This window comes from Uranotaenia lowii, chromosome 3 (assembly GCF_029784155.1).
Source record: "Uranotaenia lowii strain MFRU-FL chromosome 3, ASM2978415v1, whole genome shotgun sequence".
NCBI classification, from domain to species: domain Eukaryota; kingdom Metazoa; phylum Arthropoda; class Insecta; order Diptera; family Culicidae; genus Uranotaenia; species Uranotaenia lowii.
This window is the reverse complement of record NC_073693.1, coordinates 346,357,370-346,385,299: the sequence shown is the minus strand read 5'-3', so window position 1 is coordinate 346,385,299 and position 27,930 is coordinate 346,357,370. Positions and strand designations below refer to the sequence as shown.

Below are 27,930 nucleotides of genomic sequence, written 5' to 3'. Positions count from 1 at the left end.
AAACATGAAATCCAACAAAGCACCTGGGATCGATTGCATCCCTGCTGAAATGCTGAAAGCCGACCCTGCCCTTTCAGCACAAATGTTGCACCGTCTTTTCGCTGACATCTGGGATACTGCAACCTTCTTGGCCGAATGAACGCAGGGTATCCTCGTAAAGGTCCCGAAGAAAGGAGACCTGACAGAGTGCGATAACTGGCGAGGCATAACGTTGATCTGTACAACCCTCAAAGTACTCTGCAAGGTGATCGTGAACAGGATCCAGGAGAAAATTGACTCTACCCTCCGACACGGCAACGAACTGGATTCCGATCCGGACGATCATGTGGGGACCACATCACAACGCTACGGATAATACTGGAACAAATCCACGAATTCCAGGACTCTCTTCTGCTGGTGTTCATTGATTTCGAAAAAGCATTTGACCGACTTAACCACGAAAACATCTGGGCTGCTCTTAGACGACGAGGGGTCCCAGAGAAACTACTCCATCTCATCGAAGCACAGTACGAGGCATTTTCGTGCAAGGTCTTGCACGATGGTGTCTTGTCCGAACCAATCCCGGTAACTGCTGGAGTGAGACAAGGATGTATCTTATCACCGCTACTTTTCCTCATCGTAATGGATGAGATTCTGACTGGATCGATCGACTGTGCACCGAACCGAGGATTGCCGTGGAATCCTTTAACAATGGAGCAACTGAACGACCTTGACCTGGCTGACGATATTGTTTTGCTCGCCCAAACACAACCGGACATGCAGAGCAAACTCGACAACCTCACCGAAAGCTCCAAGGCAGCAGGTCTCAAAGTCAATGTCGGAAAGACCAAGTCGATGGAGATCAACACAGGAAATCCCTCCAGTTTCATGGTAGCTGGGCAACAAGTTGAGAAAGTGGAGTGCTTCCAGTATCTTGGTAGCCAGATAACGCCTGATGGTGGTACCAGGAAAGACATCGAAACCCGGATCAGAAAGGCCCGATTTGCGTTTGCGAGTCTCCGAAACATCTGGCGGTCACGCCAGATCTCTCTACGAACGAAAATCCGAATCTTCAACTCAAACGTCAAATCCGTATTGCTGTACGGGTGCGAAACTTGGTGCACATATGCGGTGACGACGCGAAAACTGCAAGTATTTGTAAACCGCTGCCTGCGGAACATCATCCGCGCTTGGTGGCCTGGCAACTGGATCTCGAATGAGGAACTACATCGCCGGTGTCATCAAAGGGCGCTAGAAATCGAGATTCGGGAACGAAAGTGGAGATGGATTGGGCACACGCTGCGAAAAGATGAAAACGAGATTTGCAGAGAGGCGCTTGACTGGAATCCAGAAGGTCATCGAAGAAGAGGCAGGCCCAGAAACTCGTGGCGGCGAAGCCTAGCCGCTGAAATCCGAACTGTCGACGAGAATCTTGACTGGGACCAGGTGAAGACGCTGGCTCCGGATCGTCAACAGTGGAGGTCTTTTACCACGGCCCTATGCACCGGAGGATCGGCGCGGGATCATTAAGTAAGTAAGGACATTATTTGACGATTAAAAAATGCTTTATCCGATTAAGTCAGAAAATCAAATTCAACGGTAAACTTCCCATGCCAGCGAAGAAAAATTTCTCCAAGCTTCCAAATGCTATATCTGACTTTTATGATTAACGTTAACTGATTTCTGAATCTCAACTTGGTTGCAAACTGACAAGATGCTGTTAAGGGGTGGGTAGGGTCTAACGGGTTAAAAAAAACACCATTTTCACGATTTTTTTCTAGAGCTATCGTTCAAACAAATGTATTCAAATTTTTTGCATTATACAAAGCATTGTTAAAAGAACATTTAGTATTTTTTTCGTAGAAAAATATTGAAAAATGAGCCGGTGACGGAGCACTTTCGAGGATGCCTTTTAAAAAACATGATTTGCGGTGGACACTGTATCTCAGCACAGAATCATCTGAAGTCAAAAAATCAGAGCAAAATATTTTTAATAGATGTTTTTCTGGACCCCAACGTTTTTATTTAACTTAAAAAATTTTTTATGAAATTTTTATGGCTGTTTGAAGTAAAAACTACGTTTATTCACGAAAAAATCCGCCATTTTTTTCTGTAAAATCTTCCCAAAGTAAAAAAAAACAAAAAAAGGAGAACGTTGGGGTCTGGTATTTTATATGTAGAAAATATGTTCCAAATTTGAAAAGAATCGGATAAGTAGTTTTCAAATGACGATGTCCACGGACTTTAAAAATGTGCTTTCGAGAAAAACGCGTTTGAAGTTTCTGCTCTTGCTTTCTTGCAGTATTAGATAGGAGATAAAAGCCTATAATTTCTTCGCGAGCCGCTTGTTGCCATGACTTAGGCGACTTCAACGCAAAGATTGGCTCCGATAATCAGGACTTTGAGCGCATCATGGGGCGCCATGGCCTAGGACAGATGAGCGAAAACGGAGAGCTGTTTGTAGAATTTTGTGGCAACAACAACATGGTGATCGGAGGATCGCTCTTCCCCCATCGACCAGCACATAAGGTCACTTGGGTATCCCGAGATGGCCGAACAGAAAATCAAATTGACCACAACTGTATCATTCGAAAATGGAGAAGGAGCCTTCTTGATGTCCGCAATAAGCGAAGGGCAGACATTGCATCTGACCATCACCTCGTCCTTGGCGAGATACGACTGAGAGTTGCGCGTGTCCAACGGCGCGAGGAGAAAGTCGGGTGTCGATACGACGTCCGCCGGTTAGAGAATCCAGAGGTGAAAAGGGCATACGTTGAACACCTAGAATCCCGAGCCTAAAAATTGCCGACAGACGGAACAGTCGAAAAACAGTGGTGTGGAATCAAGAATGCCTTTATCACGACGAGCCCTGGTACTCTCGGTAAAGTCTGTGGCAGAAGAAGTGAATGGATGTCGGATGAAACTGTGAGGAAGGTCGATGATCGGAGAAAGGTGAAAATCGGAATTGAGCAGGCATGTTCTGGGTCAGCTAAAGCAGACGCCCGCGGAGCTGGAGAAGGCAGTTAAACGAGCTTGTAGACGAGGCAAGAGAGCCTGGACAAACTCCCTAGCCAAAGAGGGAGAAAGAGCCAATAACTGACCTGCTCGGTCTTTCAGCAGCATTCTTGCATTAGTCCATGCACCACTAAGGCGGCGAGAAATGTCATAATGTCATTACTTTATAACATTTCTCGCCGCCTTAGTTGTGCATGGACTAATGCAAGAATGCCGCTGAAAGACCGAGCAGGTCAGTTATTGACCGATCGAACCGATCAGCTCAAACGATGGACTGGACTGAGCACTTCGAACAGCTCTTCCGAGGCACGAATAGCGATGGCTAATATAACCCGCAGCCCGAAGCGCCAAACAGTAAGTCGCATTAATGGCGTCAACTCGAAAGCGTCCTCGCTGGCTGAAATAGAAGGGGCAATCAAAGTCATGATATCCAACAAAGCGCCTGGAACCGATTGCATTCCTGCTGAGATGCCCAAAGCCAACTCTGCCTTGTCAGCACAAATGTTGCACCGTCTTTTCGCTGACATCTGGGATACTGCAACCTTCTTGGCCGAATGAACGCAGGGTATCCTCGTAAAGGTCCCGAAGAAAGGAGACCTGACAGAGTGCGATAACTGGCGAGGCATAACGTTGATCTGTACAACCCTCAAAGTACTCTGCAAGGTGATCGTGAACAGGATCCAGGAGAAAATTGACTCTACCCTCCGACACGGCAACGAACTGGATTCCGATCCGGACGATCATGTGGGGACCACATCACAACGCTACGGATAATACTGGAACAAATCCACGAATTCCAGGACTCTCTTCTGCTGGTGTTCATTGATTTCGAAAAAGCATTTGACCGACTTAACCACGAAAACATCTGGGCTGCTCTTAGACGACGAGGGGTCCCAGAGAAACTACTCCATCTCATCGAAGCACAGTACGAGGCATTTTCGTGCAAGGTCTTGCACGACGGTGTCTTGTCCGAACCAATCCCGGTAACTACTGGAGTGATACAGGGATGTATTTTGTCACCGCTGCTTTTTCTCATCGTAATAGATGAGATCTTGACTGGATCGAGTGACTGTAGACCAAACCGAGGATTGCCGTGGAATCCTTCAGCAATTGAGCAACTGAACGACCTTGGCCTGGCAGACGATATTGTTTTGCTCGCCCAAACACAACCGGATATGCAGAGCAAACTCGACGACCTCACCGAAAGCTCCAAGGCAGCAGGTCTCAAAGTAAATGTCGGAAAGACCAAGTCGATGGAGGTGGTCAACACAGGAAATCCCTCCAGTTTCATGGTAGCTTGGCAACAGGTTGAGGAAGTGGAGTGCTCCCAGTATCTTGGCAGACTCGCGTCGTTATCAAGTGAATCGACCTTGGCCCCAGACTATCGAGAAAGAATAATAATTGGAAAAGGACAACCTAAATACCTTGTTAGATCCACAGAAATACGGTGAGTCTAAACAACGAAAAATTATGTTTATGTCTTGAAACTAATTCTGTCATTCCGATCAAGGTTCTTTGAAACACGAAGTTCTCCGACTTTCACAGTAAGTAGGCGAGGAGTAAGCGGGGCTCTTAATGAGTTTGTTTACAAACATAAGATTATTTCAGCACCAACACGTGAAAAGGGTCTATGTTCATTTATGACGTTTCGAGAAAAACGCGTTTGAAAATTTTGCAATCTTTTTAAATAGCTAATTAAAATTCACGAGGAATCTTCCAAGTCTATATGGTCAAAACGGTGCGTAGGATCATTCTAAATATGTTTTTATCGGTACGACGGTGTTATTATGGAAAAATAGCTCGCAATTGTTTATAGACCCTAGCTGGAGTATGAGTTTCGTCTAAATGTTTTGTTTAAGTGATTACTTGAGTATTGTTAATCATTATATGAATGGTGAAAGTATAATTGAGGTTAACTTATTTGTTATTGTTTTGCTGTTTCCTTTTTTTTTTTTTGTAATGATATGTGATGTCATGCTCAAGTTGACTCCCCTCCCCCACGTCACAAATTGTCACAAAAAAATTAAACCCCTCTCCACCTAACGGCATCATTAATAGGACGGTCCTTAATGAATGGCATGTTAATTTTTTTTTAAGAGAGCCAGTCGGAGCAAAAGCGTCTCCACAATTTAAGAAGATCGCTCTTCATTCCATGTCAAATCTTCAATTTTACAATAACCATGTTATTTTGTGGAGTAAATTTAATGAAAATTTCATCAAAATCTATAAGGTGTTTTTGTTTTTCAGTAGAATAATTTGCAAGTGCTCTAAAACCCTTATTTCAAAAGTTTATTTGTGCATATTAATTAGGGGCCATTCAAATATTACGTAACGCGTTTAGGGGGGGAGGGGGTGTAAGAGTTTGTTACGCTTTGTGAATTTAGGATAGAAAATATGAGATGAATGTGTTACGTAGGGGGGTGGGGGGTTGAGAATGATCGAAAATTGCGTTACGTAATATATGAACGGCCCCTTATTAAATCCTTCAACTATCAAGAAGTATTAGGACGTTCGCGACGTGTTTCAAGAAAGTGTAGCTAATCAAATCAGAAAACTGGATTTCAATGTTGCAGGCAGTGTAAATGGCAAAAATGCGATGTGCCAGAGTGAACTGAGAGCCACTAAAAGAAAAAAAAATTAAAGCACGTATTGCAGAAAATTTGTATTACAGCGAATAAGTTACAGTTTTTTTCAGTTTTCTGATTCGAAAATGTTTTCGGCTCGGTAAGAACTGGAAATTGATATTTTTAATGATGAATTACGCTGGCCAATAACTTCATTTCAGGGATCGTCAGCATTTGAACTGAGTCCTTTGAGTTTTATTTTCCGTATCTCCTAATGGATTGGTAGAATTTTTCATTTTCAATGATAAAGGAAACTTATTTTTATTTTACCATGCATCGTTTAGAACACAACCGGTAAGGTAAAGGAGTAAGCCATGATTTTTGGGCATCGCAAGCGTTTTTGTTTTCGTCCATAATTTTTTTTTTAATTAAATTACAATAAAACTAGAAATTTTTAAATTAAACAGTGGAAAATGATAGATTAAGTGCCTGGTGGTTGTTCCCGGAGTTGTTCGTACTTTGTTTCGGCATGCTGAATCCTGGTTGTGGAGTTTCGGAAGGAATTTTAAAGCCAGCTGCTCCGGATTAGAGGGAACGTTTTCTAGTCAAAAACTTCCAAGACTTTTTTGGTGAGATCAAATCTTTTCTACTATATTAAACGTTATTTTCCTTATACACATAGTCATTAGATTAGTGTAGCTATTTTCAAATTATGCTATAGGTATTTAAGTAATCCATATGAAGCGTTTGGTAGAGACCCAACGCTGTATTCCTCCCCTTGCTCCAGAATCTTTTGCGGTAATTACCACATGGTTGGCCTGGCCGTAGTTATCTCTGCATGTTTTATGTAACAGAGATAACGTTGAAAAGAAAAATGTAACTTTTCATTTTCCAGAATGCTTACACGTTTTGGCTATGTTGGTAAAAGAAGAAGAAGAAGAAGAAGAAGAAGAAGAAGAAGAAGAAGAAGAAGAAGAAGAAGAAGAAAATTTCATCAAAATCTATAAGTATTGTAATTTTAACAAGGGCGATATTTGAATATAGTTTTTAAGTTAAGTTTGCAAGTTTTTTTCAGCACCTATCCGGGCCAAGCAAATCCGTTAAAACCTGGCAAAATTCGGGCATTTAATTTCATCATTGGCGACCAAACATCCGGGCAATATCCGGGCAAATATTGTCAAAAACCAGAAATTACTCAACAAAAATCAAGGAAAAAATTTTTAAAAAAATTTTTTTCATCAAAACTTATCGAAACATTTCAAATCGTATTTAAGTTTTCCAGGAAACTTTGAATGATTATTTTTATAAAATTTGATCAAACAAATTTTTTTGGTGGCATGAATAAAAAAACTTTTTCAAAAAATTTGCATTTTTTTTTGTTAGTTTGCCAAATTAAGTGAATAAATCCTGGTTCAATCCTGGCACTCTTCAATGAAATCCAAGCAAATTTTGTATCAAATATCCGAGCAAACCCGGACAAAACCGGGCAATCTGGCAACCTTATTTAAAGTGGTTTTTTAAATAGAAATTCTCATAAAGAAGAATATAGATAAACCACGGACAAACAGACGGGACACTCTGTTTCCGGTTTTCGCAAACCGGTTCAAGATTTTTCAAAGCTAGGCAATGTCGCCAACAGGGTGCTCTGGTCTGAAAATTAAAACTTCCCCATCATAGTAGCTGATTGTTTTTCATATCCCCATGGAGCCTTACATCCATCAAATTTAAAGGTAAAAAAACTACGTTTTATCTAAATAAAAAAATCTGCAAAGTTTCTGAGTTTAATATTTTTTAAAAACCCCGTAGATACTCCACTTCCTGTGTCCGTGCTCCACTCAAACGGATCGTGCTTTTATTTGAAAGAGGTGGTACCAGAAAAAGTTGATGCTGCAGTATTCCTTTGGGTTCCTTCTGGAGAAATGTCAACCTTTACCGAACATGTGAACCAGTTCCTTGGAGCTTATCGGTAAGAGCTGAAAAAGTAATTAGATAGCAGTATCGGATACTTTAAACCAAGAAAAAAATGATTATAATAAGGAGCAAATCCGGTTTTTCCATATTCATATCATTTGGCTGCAACTGTGAAGTTTTTTTAACCAGATGTGAAGCAAATTTTCTAATGCATATGAACAAAAATATATTAAATTATTGAAATAAACTACAATCAAATACCTTTTCTGTAAGGCTGTGTTTATTCACTTTAAGGCACATGACTCAACTCGACTTCTAAATGGCTGTTCCTGTTGATTAAGCTGCTGCCCAAAAAGCGAATGTTGAACAAACAAATACAGAATCATGACAAAAATTGTCCCTTTTAACTTAAGAAGAGATCATTTGGAGGCGAATCAGTTCTCAAAAGTCATGTTCTACGTTATATTTCCTAATGCCAATTCAGTCGGAATATTTAATTATGTGATTAGAATCGCTGGGTGTCCCTTATAGGGCGTAGTAGTTAGCAGAAACTCTTTATGTACAAAAAATCCGGATACCCAATTAGGGAAAGAACCTGCATGGGGGAACTTTCTTTTCAATTTGCTGTCACTTATAGTGTTTTCATAACATAAGCATAAACATAAGGGTGAGTATAGCAACCATATATTTACATCGTCCTGGGTAACGATTCTGTTCGTTTATTCAGAAAAAGTTTTGCCTCGCGCTAGTGGAGAAAACGAAAACGGCATTAGTAAATGTTTAACCGGAGTATCATTTAATCAAACCAGATATGTGTGAAGTGCTATATTGCGATGCCTACCGAAAAATAAAATAAAAAACTGACACAAGACAAGTTGCAGCATCGGATCATATGGCCAGCTAGGAACCATCGAGTTGACCGGAAACAGTTCACTAGTCCTTAGCCGGACGCACAATATGTATAAAATATGATGAGATTGGTGTTATCTAGAGAACCGCATTTTCGTCAATATCTTATTAAAGGCTTCCAGCACTTGAGCTAAAAACCATAAGGCAGCACACCATAAGGGTTTTCAGGTTTTTTATGCATGTAAAAGCACTTTCTAAATTGAACTAATGATTTCAACAATAATTCAGACCAGTCTGTTTGTTTACAATAACAACGAAAAGTTTGATTTCATGGGTATCATGATGATTTTAAATTTTCCGAACCGGTTCATGATTGCATCTGGTCATAATAGGCAATGTCGACACCAGATGGCAATGCAAGCAGTTTTGCGAAAATTTTGACAATTTTTCTTCGGAGTGTCATGTCTGTTTGTCATGTCTGTGGACAAACTATTTGAGCATTTCTGAAAACAAATTCTGTGTGCCAACTTCTTTCAAATCCTGGAAACTTTTTGAAAACTTTTCCTTTTTACTGGAGTCCGAATTGCCTTTTTTGAATGAAGTTTTGACAGGGTTGGAAGCTGTTTCAAAAAATCACAAAAATGGCACTATAATTCGCACATGTAAATCTGACTTTCCACTATCCTTTTTTGCTTAAAATTTTCATTCAAAAAATTCTTTATTTTAAATGCTTTTTTTCCGATAAGTAAGAACGTTAAGTGTCGTGTCCTGTATTATGTCGTGTGTTATGTGTCTTAAGTTTAGTGATTTGATTTTTCTCATTTTTTTCATTAAAATTTTAGAAACTGACAGAGTTAATTTAAATTTTAGAAAGAATGGTTAGTTTAGGTAGGTCATTTAACCAATTTTTCGTTCCTTGAAAACATTTCTTTCTTTTACGCTATACAGAACTCCATTTTTCCTGATTGTGGATAGATAGGAATAGGAACTTCGCATTTCTTCACCTGCATTCGCGGCACAGCCGTATCATAATAAACTGACACACCCCACCAGCTGAATTGGTCACGTCCGTTTGGCGAGCTCATTAATGAATCAGTGCACGCGCCCTTGTCAAAGTAGTTAGTGGAGGACCCGATAGGGTGCGGAGATGAGAGTGCTGCAGTAAATCAGAATTTGATGAACGAACGAGCGAATATTGAAGCTAACAATGGCGATTTTATTGCGACCAGAATTTCACCATTATAGGCAAATTTATTCTCCGGATAGCTGCTCGAGATTACTCAGGCAGGGGGGTAAGTCGAGATTGGATCGTAGATTGTTTTCCAATGATTAAGAGCTTCGCGCTGAACGAGCTTTGTGAGCGTAACAATTTTGATTCAACCCTTGGCAGGTTGAAAGAATTAGTGCGGGGTTGATTAACTAGAGGGTGCAACATTGCAATGGAAATGAGGCTCGAGTTCTAGTTCACCCTTTGTTGGAAGGAAGTTGGAAATGCGATCGAGACATTGAATTGAGTATTATGAGATCAGCAGTCATCTGTATAATATCTGGATCAAGAACTACATACATAAAACACTTGACACAGGTTTGAAATTAAAAGAGGTTTGATAGATCATACTTTTAATATTTTTTCGTTCAGGTTTGCGTTTACAAAAGAGCATTGATCTGGCACAGCCTCAAAGATCCAAAAATTCCCAGCCTTCGTCGAGGGGTTAAAAGACTCAATTTCCAGACCTGTCTTCTAACCACCGACCAAACAGAAGAGGGGAAGAGATTTAAAAAAAAATGTGTTTTCCCCAGCAGCAGACCCATTACGAAAGAAGGGGATCCTTTCATGAATGAACGCAAACACAACCAGTGATAAATTAGCATGATCATTGGGTCGTTCGTTTGGGGCTATTTCCATCTTTCGCCCTGTCATCAACTTTTTTTTTTCTTTTTCTTAACTTTTTTGCAGCATCATGTGTGCAAATTGTTGGGAGATGATTAATGATTTGATTGGTATGTTTAGTATGGATTTTTTTCTGAGTGTGTCGGAACATCTCCGAGCGGAAACGATTTTCGATAGCCAGGAAGTTTGGACTTATTGATTTATAGCTAAATTGACTGCTAATTGGGTACTTTGAAGAATTGTTTCCATCGTTTCGGAAGATTCTTCTAAAATAAAAAGTTTATCGTGGCATCCTACCTCGTGCTCATGAACGGATCTAATATGTATTCCAATATTGTATAGAATGTCGATAATGCGCATCGACGTGTTTACAGCAATTGGGGGTGTCCATTAATTTAAAAATAAAACCAGTATAAGCGAATCGTTAATTGCATCTTAGCAATCCCTATAAATCATAGCTTGCTTGTCACAGCACAGCACGTAGGAAACTTCGCCTACTCCTTTAGCACGTTTAATCAGTTGCTGGGCAAGTGAGCTTAAGCGTGGCTGTCTTTCAAAAATGAAAAAATAAACTTGCCGGCACTTGCCGTGTTATGTGAGAATATTGTAATTAAATTCTTGTAATGGTTCAATAATGAAGCCGGACAAGCGCGCGTGCTTTGCGTATAAAATGTTGCTGGACAACTACAAACATGCACGGCACTTATTAAATAAGCCAGCCGGCCTAAACATTGTGGTTGATTAATTCACACCAGCAGAGCAAAGAGTGGAGATTTACTGAATACCTACCCATATTCAGTCGTCAACTCATCGGATCAAACCAGGAATTCAAACCCGTAGACTCTCAGGAAAAGCACGAAAAAGTTTCCCCATCCGTCAGCCCTAGGGAAGGAATTCGAATGAAAAACCGAACCACTCGGTCACGATTGGATTGAGTCCGCGCGATCCTAGAGCTGTGAGATGATGAGTGATTCTACGGAAACAGCCAATTCATCACCGTGTACCTTAGTAAGTAGGTACGTAACAACAACTGATCGGGAGATTGGGCACATTAATTTATAGTTTGTGTTCATTGGTTGGAGTAGTTTCAATCAGTGTAAACAAATGGGTTGTTATTTGCTAATTAACACTCAGGAGCACTACGGTTTTGTAAGGTTGACTTGAAAGTATAATTAGTTTAAGATCATTTTTAAGTGTCCCTTCAGCTTTTTAGGACTTATTTTTTGAAATATCTGAAAATGAACTTCTGTCTGTTTGTCTGTTCCTTATATTTAAACTCAGAAATAACCGAAAGGATTTGCTTGAAACTTGGTAGGTGGCGGTATAAAAGTTCGGGGAAGGTTCCTATGATGGTTTGAGACCCCTCCCCCTCACAGAAAGTGTGGAAGAGGCCTCTAAAACGAAAGACAAATTTTTGCATAACTGGAGAACCGATCAAGCAAATGACCCATTCTTTTTTTCCAGTGTGGAGCAAAGATGGGGGAGGGGGTCTCTCCTATAGTTTTTCACATAACTCAAGAACTAATCCAGTAAATCGATCCAAATTTGGCATGGGAGCTTTTAACATCCATTGCTTCTTCCAGCGGGGCTAAATAAAGAAATAAAGAGGGAAGAGGGGCTTCCTTACGATTTGTACTAAACTGGAGAACTAATCGAGCAAATGGAACCAAATTTGGCATGGAAGGGTATTTGGGTACCGTCGTTCGAGTTGACTGAAATGAGAAATGTTTGTTTTTGAAATATCTTCATCTTCATCGATATCGTTTTCAAATTTTTACACATGATAGCAGACATACCATGTCTTCTTTTGTGTTACGACACACCTGGTAAGTCGTATAATTAGATTAGGCACACGCCCCTCGGTACAGTGTCAAATATAACGGCAACAAAACAACACCAAAACAGAAAGCGTTTAGAATCTGTCATAATTTACCAAGTCACATTATTCCTCATTCTGCAAACCTGCAATTCACAAATATTCCCAATTCACATGGTCGGTTATAATATCAGTAGTTAATATTTGGTAGTTTTGGATTTCTTTATTGAGCTCTGTGCAAATCAAGTGAAGTATAGTGGACCCGTGGAGCCCCAACGAATGTCATCCAAGTTGTAAGGATTTTCTCAATTTCATATTAAAAATTTGGTAAAAATAATTTAGCACAATCACCTCGGAAATTCACCATTGTCGACTTGTAAACTCATGAACTGTTGATTTTTTCTGAAATATTTTTGGCCCAAATGATTAAGAAGTATAAGGAGCCACTCTAGGATACTCACGAAGCTCAAACCAAGCATGGGAGTGGCACCCTCGATCTCAAATATGGGTAAAAAGACTATGCTTATTGCGAATAACTGAATGCAGACCCTTAAACTAGGCAGTAAATCCGTTTCCGGCAGGCAAAAAGTGTTGCCTGATTAGTAGACACTAAGCTAATGATTCTTTCAAAAGTAACGAAATATGTATATATTTTACTTCAGCTTTGAAGCTGTACAAACCTAGCTATCAAATCGGTATTTCTTCACGTAACATTTTGCTTTAAGAATTTTGTCTCATAAATATTCTGTTTTAATTCTAAAAATCGTATGAAATCAGTATCTTAATGACAAACAAACTACATTCCTCAAATTATTTATGTGTAAACTAATATCAGCAAATTTCATGGCTCTTTTCCTGATAAATACGTTCATTGGGATCTGCTTAACCAGGATCAGTGTTTCTTCTACAAATTGGTTGAATATGTTAAGAGTTATTCCAATTTTTGAAGCAGTGTCCGAAATGTACAAATGGGGGTGAAAATGGGCCAAGCTAAAATCGCGTTTTCCACAGTCTTGAAGCTATTTTTTGAGCTCCAAAACAGAAAATTATTTAATTTATTGTTGTGCAGCAATCGGAGATAACGTTAGTTCGCATTTTTCTACACGAGTTCTAGAATTGTGCGAACTACACAACAATTATTTTATATGGCTCTCTCCGAGCTTAACACATATAACGCAGCCTATAGACGTTGCTTTTTTTCGTCCTATGAAGCGAAGTTGGAGATAAGTACTTCGGAGTTATAAAGAAAAAAAAACAGTACTTCAACGACAACTTTAAAGAAGCCACATTTCTCAGCACTGTTAAAGACCTTGATAAAAAGTATTAAGGAAAATTAGAAAGAAAACTTGATTTCGGGGTTAAAGAAGTGATATCCTTCTAACAAGTGTAAAACCACTGCTAAGAAAAATTTCGTATGCGTTGAATTGGACTGAATCAAACGAAGATACCTTCAAGGATTTTATCAACACTCAACGAGCCATTTTTGTAGAAGGTTCTACGAAGCGCAGGAAGAAGTTCAATATCTCAGCTCAGGTTACGAATTTTGATTTTTTTTTGCCCGAGTCGATTTTTTCTTTGACTCTATCCTTATGCTGCCTAGGTTGGGTAGAGAATCCGCTCAAGCTAACCCGGACAGAGCCGAGTCAAATAAAATCACCACTCTTGGCTCTCTTGCTCAAGATCAACCGGAACCAGCATTAGCAGCCGAGGAAATTGCAAACATTGATAGATCGATAAAAAAACGAACAAGAGAAATAACAAGTGTATGAAAGGAAAATACAAATAATGAAAAACGTTTTTTCAACTATCAGCATTTTTTTATAAAATAAGAATAGGTTTCAATAAAATTTATGTTACGAAAAAATGGATTTTTTAAGACAAATTAATATCAGCATGGCCCGGCCTAGGATAACATTAAAAACATTAACCACATTAACAAATTATTACAGGAAGCACATGTTTACCATCAATTCAAATAAACATACAACGGATTAGAATATGAGATAGAGAACGATTTTTTATGATTTCATCTGCACCTGTTGAATGAATAACCTCGGCCAAAGTAAAGAAACTGACTGATTAATGTTTATTGATCGTTATTAAATAAAACTGTAAGCCAAAATCCAGGACAGATGAAATTTTTGCACTCTACGGGATCATTCTTCACTACATATGGATTCAATTCATTTCAAATTTTTGTTTGTTTTTTTTTTTCAACATCCCTATTTACATTTTGTGCTGTTAATATCGACCAGATGTGCGTTAACTCGCTTCGGAAAGAATCGTTCGGCTGATTTCTTTCGAGTTTAACTTGTTATGTGCAGATTAATTTTATCTTTGTTCCAATAATTACCTCAATGCGCACAAAACGAAGAGAACAGTTCTGCATGGATGTTTTCCATGCCTCGCAGGAACAGCGTTGCTCAAGTCCGTAGGTTTGACGAAACTCGAAATATGTATTGATTTTGGCAAAATGAAACTTGATGACCTTTTTTTGGTAGTCAGGTAGAACTTTCGTTTATCATCAGAATACCATTAATTTTTTCGATAATCCGTAGGAAATGCTGAAAGTCCAGTCCATAGATTATGAGCATCGATCCGTAGCTCCGTTGAAAAGCTTAAAATCCGTAGATCTGACAACGCTGCGCAGGAATAAAATCACAACAACGAAACAACAGAACGAAGCTTACCTTACACGAATACACACGAGCATTCGTTGTCCGGCGGACCGAGTGAACCAGCGTTGCCAGATCTACGGATTTCTCCGCATATTGAACATTTCTACGGAGGTACGGATCGATGCTCGAACTCTACGGATTTTCTACGGATTATCGAAAAAACTATAGGAATTCTGCGGATAAACGAAAATCATGCCTGACGACCAAAAAAAAGATCATCAAGTTTCATCTTTCCAAAATCAGCACATTTTTCGGTTTTGGCAACCCTACGGATTTGAGCGGTTTAAACGCTGCCAGCGTTGTCAGATCTACGGATTTTTCCGTATATCTACGGATTTCAAGCACTTATACGGATCTACAGATCTATTTTCGAAATCTACGAAAATTTCAACGGATTATCGAAAAAAATATAGGAACTTTGCGGATAAACTAAAATTATAGCTGACAACCAGAAAAAAACGGTCATCAAGTTTCATTTGGCAATATCAGTACATTTTTTTTGGTTTTCGTCAAACCTACGAATTTGAGCGGTTTGCAATCTGGCAACGCTGCCTCGCACCTTTCTCTCGCTCCTTTCCCGTTCTCGTGTAACTATCACTTTTAGCTACGCCCCGATGCGTTATTCGATTGATGTGTTCAGCTGCCGAACGAAAACTATTTGAATTTTGAATTCGCATATCTGTACGTTTGTTTCGCTGATCCCCCGATTGCTGTCTTCTTCCAAGTTTACCCAAAGCTTACTTCCTGATGCTTTCCGAGCAGCGTTGCCAGATTGCAAACCGCTCAAGTCCGTAGGTTCGACGCATATCGAAAAATGTACTGATTTTGGCAAAATGGAAACTTTAACACCTTTATTTTTGGTCATCAGGTAGCATTTTTGTTTATCCGCAGAATCCCGTTAAATGCTTAAAGTCCGTAAATTTTGAGTTACCGATCCGTAGCTCCGTGAAAATGCTTAAAATCCGTAAATCTACGAAGAAATCCTTAGATCTGACAACGCTGTTTCCTAGTTGAACTCTCGATAGCATCATTGCAGTTTCAGTTTAACGAAATAAAATCGTTCTGCAAAGAAAGGCAAAGCGCGAGTAGGTATGTAGACTCACCATTTTAACATCTCGGATATCGACAAGCATCCTTAACTGTCGTGGGGAAAACTGAAGGGATTAATAGAGACATACATAGCTCTTCAAGATATGTCAATAGCGTAAGGTCAGGTCAGGTAAAGTTTGAGTTTGAGTATGAGAAGGTACGATTTGTACCAAGAAGTAAGATAATTTAAGATAATTTAAAATACTTCTTCTCAGGATTCTAATCATATCTAAGATTCCATTTAAATAAGCTGATGAGGGATAGAAAATTGAAAATAAAGTTTTGATTTTTCACAGTTGGGTCAAATCAAGCCCATTTCAAGAGGACGTGCCATTATTGGAGTCAACTTCCAAGAAGTTTTCTGCCTAGCTGTGATGAATTTATCAACTACAAACATGTTCACAGCTATGATAAAACACTTTAAAACTTGTTTGCGAGCTTGATGTACAAAAAACAACTTGTTTTAATAGCAATTTGACCCATGTCGAAAATAGGTCCTACTTAATTCCATAGGGACTTATTTTGGACCACCTAACATAACCTGGGTATTAAACTTAATGTTAAATGTTCATTAACGTAATAAAACGTTGTACGGTGATATGAAAAGAATTATGCACACTGTTTTAATCACCTTTTAAAAATAAAATTTGGAATCTTGGCATTATTTTATTTAATTAACTCGCTAACGTCCAAACCCGCCTTTAGATGAGGTTCACTTCAAACGGAATAAAACCAAGCCAATCATTGTTTTAACTTACTTTTTGTGCACAATGCTTTAAACCACGTCAATCTTACAACCTACGTTAATGGCAACTGTTTGATAAGCAGTTGTCAAAAGCTACAGCTTAAAGGAGCTTAAAACATGAAAAAACAGCACATGCATATTTTTAATTAAGTCATTATTTTTTACGCTTCATGAAAAATTATTGACAGTTTGGTCTAAAAGTTACAACCAGTTAAAAGTAGAACAATTTCAACAAATGATATATTCAACTAAAGCTTTGAGATTAATGTGGTTAAAAACTAATTTTTTTTATTAGTAAAAATTACTAGCGGAAAAGTACTAAAAATCTAGTTTTTCAACCCCTGCAGTTATGCAATTTAAGAAAACTGTTGAAGAATTAACTCCAACGATAGTTTTTTCGAAGAGAAATTTATTTAAAAGATAAAAATGAACTTTGCAAATTTTTCAGCGAAAAAAATCTGGCTTTAAGATGGTTAAAAAGATCGCATAATTCTCCCACATTTTTATCTTTTTTGAATCTATGTATTCTACAGAACTGAAGCCAAACCAAATCCACTGAGGTTTTTCAAGTCAAAAAGCATCAATTGATGTTGCAGAGTTGATGATGTCTTAACTTCCCAAGTAACACAGATTATATCATTGGGTCGCCTGAAGGAGATTTGCGTTCTAAAAATTGATCCTAAAGATAAGTAAAATGGCCAGTATTCAACACTGCTGAACGAATTTCGTCGCAGATTGCACTGTGCTGTCGGAAATTTCGAAACATTTGAAACACACTATACAACAACACACACTATTTTACTCTATTCTTATCAAAAATAACTGTTTTAAATCATAAGAAGCATAAACATAGTTGTAGAAAAAAATAGATACCTAGTTGTAGTAGCAAATATTCAACAATCATGTGTACCAAAACAGAGGGTAGTAAAAAATTGAAGAAAGTTTGTTCAGGAATGAATTAACGCGTACAAACAAAACTTGACTACAAGAATAAGAAAAGATTAAATGAATCATTCGCATAATTGCGCATCAATCGATGTCAAAATTTTGAAAAATAACTTATTTAGTTTAAGGGTGGTCCGAAATAGGTCCAGAGGGTGGTCTAAAATAGAAAAATAGTGGTCCAAAATACCAACCAGACAAGATGATCGGAGAAAAGAGTTTTTAGGCTTGAATCTCGTTACATTGCAACAAACGACAATATGTTTCGATAGAAAAAGCCTTGATCTTTGTAATGAACGGATAAAGCAGTCAAAAACTGTAACATGTACTTTTTTATTTCAGAAAATAACATAGCTACTTCCCAAAGCGGTCCGAAATTGGTCCGTTACCCTATATACACGAGTGCGGAATACCTGTCGTAAATGCATAACACTGAAACCGTTATGATTTTTATTCGGTTGCAATATTGATTGTCTTGTTCTCCAAATAACTCATACAAATAATCTAAATATTGCAAGGAAGCGCATACTTCGACGAAACTCCGGTGAATCCGTGCACCCATGGTGGATACATACATAAATGCCACTCTCTCGTACGGTTTTGATCAATTTGTAAGGATTTTGGAGTCCAGTGCTTAGCTCCCGAAATAAAAAGTATACGAAGAATGTTCATATTTGATTTTTTTACGCACTTATTTGTGTTTCCAAACACAGGAACTGTGGGTAGCAATGTGGCTTCTTCGTCACTTACTACAAACAACCAGCTGGTGCTTGGGCAAAGAATCACACAAGTAGTTTAAAGCTGTCGATAACACAATGCCCTAGCTCACATTTTCACCATCTATTCGTTTCTTCTACCCAAAGCGCTCTAGCTTTGCCTTTCCACCTATCAATTTTCATTTCTGTCTCAATTGCTCTCTAATAAGAATTTCAATTTGCCGATATGCCAAAAACTTTGATAAGAAACACAGGAACTGAAATCTTCTATTATTGGCTCTACAAAGCACTACAAAATAGATTTTTTTACATGTTTTGATCAGTACTTTCGTTACCACTTTGTTAGAAGCGCGCGCTACCTGCATATGCAAGTGCAGTTGTTCGACCATTATTTGTTTTCGATGCACCAAAAAAAAGAGATTTATTGTCATTACTTCTTTCTTAACTCTTATAGGAGATGTTGGCTTATATTGGTGTCTTTAGATGAAAGTTGCATCATAAATTGGTATTTTTTGCAGAATATGCGGTGATGCAGACGGTACTTGTTGACACCATTTAAAGCTAATTTACAATTTCTAATGTTGGAGGTCGTTGCTTGAAATGTTTTACATATTTTATTTGTAAAGCTGATAAAATTTCAATTCGTTTGTGCTATTTGATGATTTCCGTTGAAAAATTACAGAGTTTTGTAGCTTTGAAATATGGTTTTATTTTATTTACATGAAAATATAACCGAATCTTACTCGAAGAACAAACATTTTAGGAATCTGACAAAATATATGTATTTTAAAGTCATGAATCAAACTTTCAATTTTGGGAAAGATCCCCCGGCGCAAACCCCCTGTTAAAAAAAATCCCTTTTCTCAATTTGTTATAATCTCAAAACGTACTTTTACCCCACCGTACTCTATAGTGCATAGAAAATTTCAGTTTCGTTACAAATTTCCATTCAAATAAAAGACTTGTCGCGCTGATTAGGGAATCAACCAAATCATCTCTTATTTTATACTGATGCTAGGGGACCCAGGTGACCGGTAAGTTCCTTGCGTTTTGATGTAGGTACATTTGTTATTTTCCTATCTCAATTATAAATGATCATTCACCATAAAGCTACCAGTACAAATCAAATTATATTTAGGCATGTCTTACCATTCATCTCGATCCTCTCTGCGAGCTCCTCCTGTCGCCGGATCGTCTCCAGTGCGTGTTCATTGTGGTAAAACACGCTGGCCCCGAAGAACAGATAGGCCGCGTAGAAGGCGAACAACGCAAACCATTCCTTCGGTGTCATCTTCACTCTGTATTATTCTCCGTCGTCTTCTTGTTCCACCGAAAAAAAAGTCGGCTTTTTCAATTACCGCGGCCCACGAAATGGTTATAAATCGTCGTCTGGATCGCGTGGCTTTTCCCTCCTGGTCGTTCACGCATCGATTGCACGAGTAGGTCGGCAATTTTGGACCCCACACTAGCTTAGCACACTTGTTGACACTAATCCAATCCGGTAGCGATAAATTATGATTATGGGGTGGAAGCTCTTTTTTTGTTGTTGAAAAAAAAGAAAAATCACTGTCACGATCTTCTTTTGGATTCCGGGAATATTTTCAATTTTCGTTCGTTTTTTTACCGTCAACCAGTCAGACTCTATCTGAGCGTGTCGAATTGAAGATCCCGCATACACTTGTAACTCGCGATCGCGTCGATTTGGAAATGAGGGACTCTTGCCAACTTCCCAAAGCTCTATGGTCGTTACAATTTGTTTCACTTGAACTCTCTAGTGCCCGTATCTTTATCAGCAGCAAAACAAAAACTCATCAGCACAAAATGCAATTAATAATACGGGAGCAAATTATTATAATTATTTGTATTCAATTTTTTTTTTTGCTTCTTCCTTTCCGTTTCGGTGTGCGTGTGTATTTTTATGACTACTGTTGAGAGGAATATCACTTGGATTTGGAAGGAGGAGCACGCAAGGTCCCACAGTTATCACATGAAATAATTTTTAATTAATTCCTATCACTCCATTCAGACATTCATCAAACCAACTTTGAACTGTAGATTTCGTGCGGACACAATTCGCGAACCAACTGGCGGCAGTCAAAACAAATCGAAAACAATAACAACAAACTTGCACCGGATTGATCGTAATGGTTTCGTTTCGCGATTAACCACTTCCTCCCATTTTGCAAAGCAAACTTTCAGGAACGCTCAATCAATCTAGAGCTATTCACTCGATCTCCCGATCACTTCCTGTGGGAAAATCTGTTCCCATACGCAAAAGCTCCAGTTTCCTGGGGTGAACTCCACGATGATCACGTGCTTCGGTTACGATCGATCTACTAACTGACAGCAACCTTTGCATTCATTGATGATCTCGCTGCTCGGGAAGGTCCAGTTGAAGCAGCAGTAGTAGCAGCATCCGCGGAAACAGCGGTACCGGTTCTTGGAAGTGTGTTCTCGAGACGCACCAAGCACCCAAGCTCAGGCAGAGCCTTGGGTTGAAGTGCGTATGCTGGTTATTCGGATGCGGAATACGATGACGATTGGTACCGGTACCTCCGGATGGTACTTCCATGTTACTGGAACATCCTTGTGTGTGGAAATGATCCGGCCTTTTACCTGCTAACCGAAGATCAATTGATTTCCGGTTAAATCTCCATTTTCTTGGAAGCTTGACGTTCGTTTTGTTTGTTGAAACTGGTGTTTGCACAAAATTTCCATACGTCGAACAAGCTGAAAAAAAGAAGAAACAACACAAAATTAATTGAAATTAACCAAACGCGGACTCCATGGAAAATAATATTTACGAAATCTGTATTCTTCAAAAAAAATTTAAATTTTTATGTAGCTAAGTTAAGGTTTTCAGATAACCTGGTTTTACCTGGGTTTGCCCGGATATTTAGTACAAAATTTATGAACAGTCCGGCCCGGCCCGCTTGCCCGGATTTCATTGAAATGTGCCCGGATTTTGCCCAGATTTTTTCATTTTTTTTTTGCAAATCAAACAGAAAAAAACAAATTGTATTGTAATTTTTTAAAATTTATATTACGTATGTTGGTAATCCACCATGGGTGCATGGATTCACCGCAGTTTCTGCCAAAGTACGTGCTCACATGCATTCTTTTAGATTATTAGGTTCGACAAATCTCCAATGCAACGCGTACACCATACCCGGACACCATGGCCTCGTATGAACTGTTATGGAATGAATGTATTGTGTTGATGTAGGTATATTTTGGAAGAATGAATCAATCAGGTGGGCTAGTTTACTTACAGGTATTCCGGCATCCGTGAATATACCTGGCCAGCTGGCAACTGATTGAACATTCCAATTATATAGTCAGTTATATAATGGAACACATCTTACCTGTCGGCCGCTTATGGGATTCGAACCCAAAAGTTTTTCTTGCCAATACCGGGAATCGAACCCAGTACGCCTGGTGTACCAATGCCAGACTCGCGCCAGCAAATTCGCTAGTATTGTAATTTTTTGAATTTATGCCTCCAAAACGAAATTTAGTTTTATAAAAATAATCATGAAACGTTTTTTGGAAGCCTTAAATACAATCTAAAATCTATCGATAAGTTTTGATGAAAAAAAAATTTTTTTTTCTTGATTTTTATTGATTAATTTTTGAGTTTTGAAAAATTTGCCCGGATTTTTGGTCGTCAATTTTTAAATCAAATGCCCGGATTTTGCCAGGTTTTGATACAAAATGGCCCGAATTTTCGGACCCGGATACGCGTTGAAAACAAATTCTGGCGACTTTAACCTATGTCCCCAAATCAATCTGTTTATACCGTATTTGTATATGCCGAGGGTCGCACTAGTGTTGCACTGGTGCACCACTAGGTACTGTCAAACTGTTTGTGGTGGTCACCCTTGACGTAAAGAACGCCTTCAACAGCGTCAGATGGGCAGCGATTGCGTCGTCGCTCATCAACATGAGGATTCCGGCATATATCTGTAGGATGGTGTCCACGTCGACTACGCCTGTAAAAGAGCGGCAATGACGACAGCAGCCCTCTCACAGGCCATGTCGAATAACTCGGCGATTCGCTGCAGCAGAAGGAGGGTCCTGGCAAGCGTGACCTCGTCCATTCTGTGGTACGGAGCGGCAAAAGCTCTGCAGAGTGCAGCGGCTGATGAACCTGCGAGTAATCAGCGTATACCGAACAGAGTCCTCGGTAGCTGCTGATGTTGTGGCGGGGGTCATGCCCATCTCAGTCTTGTTAGAGGAAGATACCATCTGATCTGAGCACAGGTACATGCCCGATGTGCGAAATCATGCCAGGAGAGGCCTCGGTTTTTAACCGGCAGCACCAGTGGAACAGCTCGGAACGTGGTCGGTGAACTCATCGCTTGATCCCTAATATCGGAGCCTGGATGGATCGCAGACATGGAGAGGTGGATTTCTGCATGACACAGTTCGCGACTGGTCACGGATGTTTCATGCAGCACCACCATCGGTTTGGACACGTGGCCTCGCCATCCTGTCCAACCTGCGGTGACATAGTAGAGACACCAGAGCACGTAGTGTTCAACTGTCCAAGGTTCGAAGAGGTACGTGCTAACATGCTTGCCGCCTTGCCCTGCAAAGGAATTGGAACCAGCACCAGTCCGCGACCGGTGTAGGGTGACTTCTTCGTCGGGGAGCACCTGAGTAGTTTGCGTCCGACCCTGGCAGTAAAGCAGACAGAGATAAGACGTAATCATCTGCGTATGCCGAGCTGCACGCGTCTGTGTGTAGGATACCTCCAACGTTACCGTCGTAGAGTATCCGAGTCGAACGCGCCCTCTGCGACGGAAGCTGCGGGGATAAAACTCGACCTTTTCCGCAGTCAAACTCGCAGGGGGAAAAGTATTCACGTCGCGGAGTACTCTCGGGTAGAGTGGTCTCACGTTGCCGTCGGATGAGAAACTCGAGTCGGCAAGCGTTTAAGACCGGTACGTGTGCTGTGACAGACGCGAATCTATGATAAGCTGCTCTTGATTCAACACACGACGGGCAAAAAGCCTAGGGTTGCCGCGAAATACTCTCGGGTAGGGTGACTTCACGTCGTCAGCGAGTTAGTCACCTGAGTCGGTGTAGGATGAACTCTTCGCCGGGAATCATCCGAAAAGTTTTTCGTAAAGCCCTAGGCGTGTGCTGTGACAGGCGCGTATCCAGGATAAGTTGCCCTCGATCGGCACACGGACGGGCAAAGAGGAGAGGGCCTCGAGCCAAGCGAAGCCAAGATCTCGAGTTGTTAGAGGAGAGGTCATTGGTCTCATGCAGTGGTCTCGAACAGAGGTGGAGCGCACGATAATCGTGGAAACCAAGCAAGCCTCGAGTTGTGAGTAAAGATCGTCAGAGGAGAGGTCCTTAGTCATGAATCGTAGCAAGAGGCAGGGTATATATGCTGGAGTTTTGACTCGAACTAGAGTTAGCCGATGAGCGCTTAAACGCGGACTTGGTCTCCCATCTCCCCGGGTATAGCCTTCGATGCAGGTCCGGATGGGAATTATGGCCAGAGGACCCAGGTGGACTTTATGGCGTAGGGCTAGATAGTATCATGAGTCGTCCAATTGCACCCATGGACCCAGAGTAGCATACTAGGGGGATTCGGTCGCTCGCCGCGCCTTGGAATGCAATCCGTAAAAAGGATTTACCACCTGGGTGATCAATTAATAAAAAAGACTGTTTGTTTATTCGGACAGTGTTGCACTGGTTTTGACCTGGTGTTGCACTGCTATCGGGCGGTAGTGCCCCGAAAATTTCGTCAGTGTTGCGAGAGAGCGTGTGAGTGAGTGAAGTAGCAATACACTGGCGACGATTTGTGTTTGTTTTTATCGGGTACGGTGGAACACTGAACGAGGGGAGGAAACAAATACGGTATTAAATATAAATATTTATGAAAAATTCGGTTGCGGTTCGTGTTTGTTTGAATGTTATGCAAAGATTTTTTAAAGAGTGAATTTTAGCGCATACAGATTCCTCATTTGGAACGAGATTGGTCGTTGCATGATTTTTATTTCAAACATATTCTGAAATGTTAAGCGATTTTCGTTTACGTTCCAGAAAAAGATTAGTCGTGGCATCTATCTTCCGACTAAATTTTCTTTTCTTCGCTTGGTTTGTTTTTAATGACTATAACGTTTTCATTACACCCATAGATTGTTCAATCATTTATTTTTATTTACATAGATTCCATCTCACGACATAACTTGACGAACATAACATCGCCGCCTAACGCCACAAGCAAACAAATTGTTCAATCAATGAAAAGTGAAAAAAACATTTGCGAGCATCAGTGAAATGATATTTACACGAATTGGAACTCACACAAAAAAATAAAATCAAGAAGTTTTTCAGAGGAGTTCCACAAGAAAAACATAGAAGAAGGGGATAACTTAACTAAAATTGGAATGATACTTGATCCTATAGATAAATTACGATCATTTTCGTGGAGTGAAACAAAGTTTTTTTTAAGTTAAAGGAGACTTGATTCTTACTGAGGGATACTTTAACTATGTCATATGTCATGCAAAATTGTTAGATTGAAGGTGCATTGTCCGCTAGTGACCTGTATCTGATGTCAAACTAATGTCTGTTCAAATATTTCTTATCTTCTCGCTACCAGCCCCACCGCCTCCAACACCGCCACAAGCCGAACTACACTACCTTATGAAACTGTTGCAACTAATCAATCTAAGAATCAAAAAAGAAAATGTAAAAATATTGTATAATCAAATCATTCGGAAAACATTACAAAAAAATAGAGAAAATAAAAGAGTGATGAGGAGGTTTTATGCCTTTGGGAGAAGTGGCTTGAAATTAGCTCCACTCCCAGGGGCTTTTCCCTGCTCACACATAAAAAAAGAAGGTTGCCCGGCTCAAAAATAATCAAGTTTGAGTAGATTGTGGTGGCGGTGTGGTTGTTCCTATCAGTTGGAAAAGTATTCGAAGATTTCTTCTGTGAAGTACATGCCCTAGTGTTTGTTTAAGGGATACTTTTTATTTAGTTTTAAATAATTTATGCCAGGTGATTATAATAAAACGTATCTAACTATTTGGGAGAGAAAAAAAGGTTTCAAAAGTTTGCTTTCTACCCTATACGGAGAAAAAAGACGACTGTTGTTTCAATTATTTCTGCTACTTATACCAATCATTAAAGTGTAGTTGATTTTATCGTATTCGACTTTTAACATAAAAGACTCTTTTTCAAACTGAAGATGGACCTTACGTAATCAACTATTAATATAATGGATTCAACTATAGCGGTATAATTGATTTAACGGTAAAAATGATATATTAAACTACAATTGTATGATTGGTATTAGGCATTCGACTATAAATATAAAAGATACAACTATACATTTCTGGTTGAGATTTTAACTAAGGTTTGGTTATCTTTCTGTGAATTCGGTATTGTTGTCGGATCGAAATAGGTGGATTGAACCTGCTGGTTTGCGGAAAATTTAAGTCTGATGTCGTTTTTCTATTTTGTTTCCTTTTTTCTTTGTTTCAGGTGTCATCAGGAGTTAAATCTTAGTTCCGGATGGAAATGTAGACATGGGAACCGGAAATGCATACACCAATATCCATCTTTTCGAACCGGTTAAGCGATGCTTTTGACACCACCACATCAACCTCCGGACATTGACATAGTCGGCGGATCATCTGCGGCGTTGGAGGAGATCTTACGCAAACTAAAACGCGATGCAAGATCGGGTTGATGATTAAGATCGTTCAAGACAAAGTATATGCTGGCCTACAGATCCGAGACTAATCGAGCTCGCTTGTCCAGTAATAACAAGGTCTCGATCGACGGCGACGAGCTGGAGAGAGTCGAAGACATTGTCTATCTCGACTCACTGGTGACCGCAGCCAACTAGCCGTGAGATTCGGTGGCGAATTATCAGCGGAAGTCGTACCTACTATGGACTCCACAAGCAACTACGGTCTAGAAAATTTAGCCCTGACACGAAGTGTAACCAGTACATGACGCTCATTAGACTGGTTGTTCCTACCGGCACGAAACGTGGATATTGCTCGAGGAGAACCTGCGTACACTCGGAGTATTCGAGCGACGAGTGTTAAGAACCACCTTTGGCAGCGTACAGGACAACGGATTGTGGAGGCGAAGGATGAACCACGAGACCGCGCGACTCTACGGCGCACCCAGTATCCAGAAGGTGGTGAAGGCTGTCCGGATACGCTAAGCAGGACATGTTGTGAGAATGCCGGACAACTGTCCGCCACGAATTCGATAGGAACGACGGCGACGATTATGTCTCGGGTAGGGTGATGACTTATCTTACGGGCTCGTTGCAATATGTGAGACGAGCAACTCAGCTGTTAGAGTTGGTTGACCCAAACACAATGGCGGACTCGTGCTACCGCATGTGGGCAATTGGTTGGTAAGTCCAAGACTACGGTGATGAATCAGGGTTTCCACATGAAGATCCCAATCACGCCCTCGGGTGCGCTGTAGCTTGGTGATCCTTCGAAATACGAGTAAACTCAAAGAGCCCTAGAACTCAGGATAACCCCTCTATCCTATAATTGACGGCGATACTGGACGTTTAATGTTGCTACGAGAAGTGGGTTAAAGTTTACCTGAAAATCCTCGGGAATCTATGATCCTTCCGGTTTTCAGACGCTTCACCTCAAGGCACAGATTTTATTTCACAGCGCGATACTTTGTGCCTAAGGCCTAAGGCTTTCAGTGATGAAATAGCCGATCATTGACAGATTTAGCCTCGAATCTTGGCCTCGCCTCACATCATTGCTTCACCTCGTCGCAGCGCCTTTTCGCCCTCCTCGGTTTAAGTTGTTTTCCTCGTAAACGGGCAAATTGACAACGAATTAACATACGAAATTGCGTGGAAGATTTCCGATTTATTTGACCAATCAATCGCCATTATTCGGACGACTCAAAGCTCTTATCCCGATTGACAACAAGCCCAAGGCGGTTTTTTTTCTGAAGACGCTTAAAAGGAAAGTTAAAACTGTTTACCCATCCCGCCTTGTGACTGGTTCAACTTAACTTTGGTAAACACCTTTCAGTTGGGTATTTCCGTTTTGTTTGAACTTTTTTCCCAGAAAACTGATAACCATTGGATTGGTTTAGCAATAAGTCTTCGCCGTAGGCAAATTTGCTCAAATTAGATCATTCCGACAAGAGTAGAAAAAAAGTATGGATAAATCACAATCAACGATTTTGTTTCTATTCGAACGGACGGCATGTTATGCTAATAAAACCATTTAATTAGTAAATGATCTCCATAATATCCGAAACAAACATCACTTAAGACTGGGTGGAGACAGAAGCCGGCTCGTTTATGCTCTTCGATATCATCAGCTCAAAAAAAAAAGTGGAGATGATCTTGTGTAGTAGCGATGGACGTCAACTCGAGCGACGTATGGTAATTAGATTTACATTTAAATTGGCTACTAAAAAGCTGTCAGACTGACTGTGAGTAAGCCCACCCGGATTAAAATCGTACCTGCCGAACAAGAGCAGCAACAGACAATCTGACTGACTGAACTCGTTAGCATTTTTATCGTTGATCGGTTCTTCTTCTGAAATTTTCTGCTTTACCGGTGGCACTTAGTCTACTCAAAATAAATAGATCTGCAACAAAAAACTAAAAAAACGCTGTTTATTTCAATTTGACTGTTTCAGATACTCTCCCAAATTTAGCTTGAAAAGTAAGAGTAGCATCAGCTCCGCAAACCACGATCGTTTCC

At 40.0% G+C, this 27,930-nt stretch overlaps 1 protein-coding gene across 2 annotated transcripts in view; it reads right to left on the bottom strand.

Moving 5' to 3' along the window:
- LOC129757058 (open rectifier potassium channel protein 1) overlaps window positions 1-27,930 on the bottom strand; it is a 73,575-nt gene that overhangs the window by 19,392 nt on the left and 26,253 nt on the right. For both annotated transcript variants that reach the window (XM_055754156.1, XM_055754157.1), the window contains exon 2: window positions 19,345-20,925. In XM_055754156.1, the coding sequence (XP_055610131.1) occupies window positions 19,345-19,486 (142 nt within the window). In that variant the 5' untranslated portion in view covers window positions 19,487-20,925. The remainder of the gene's footprint in view (window positions 1-19,344; window positions 20,926-27,930) is intronic.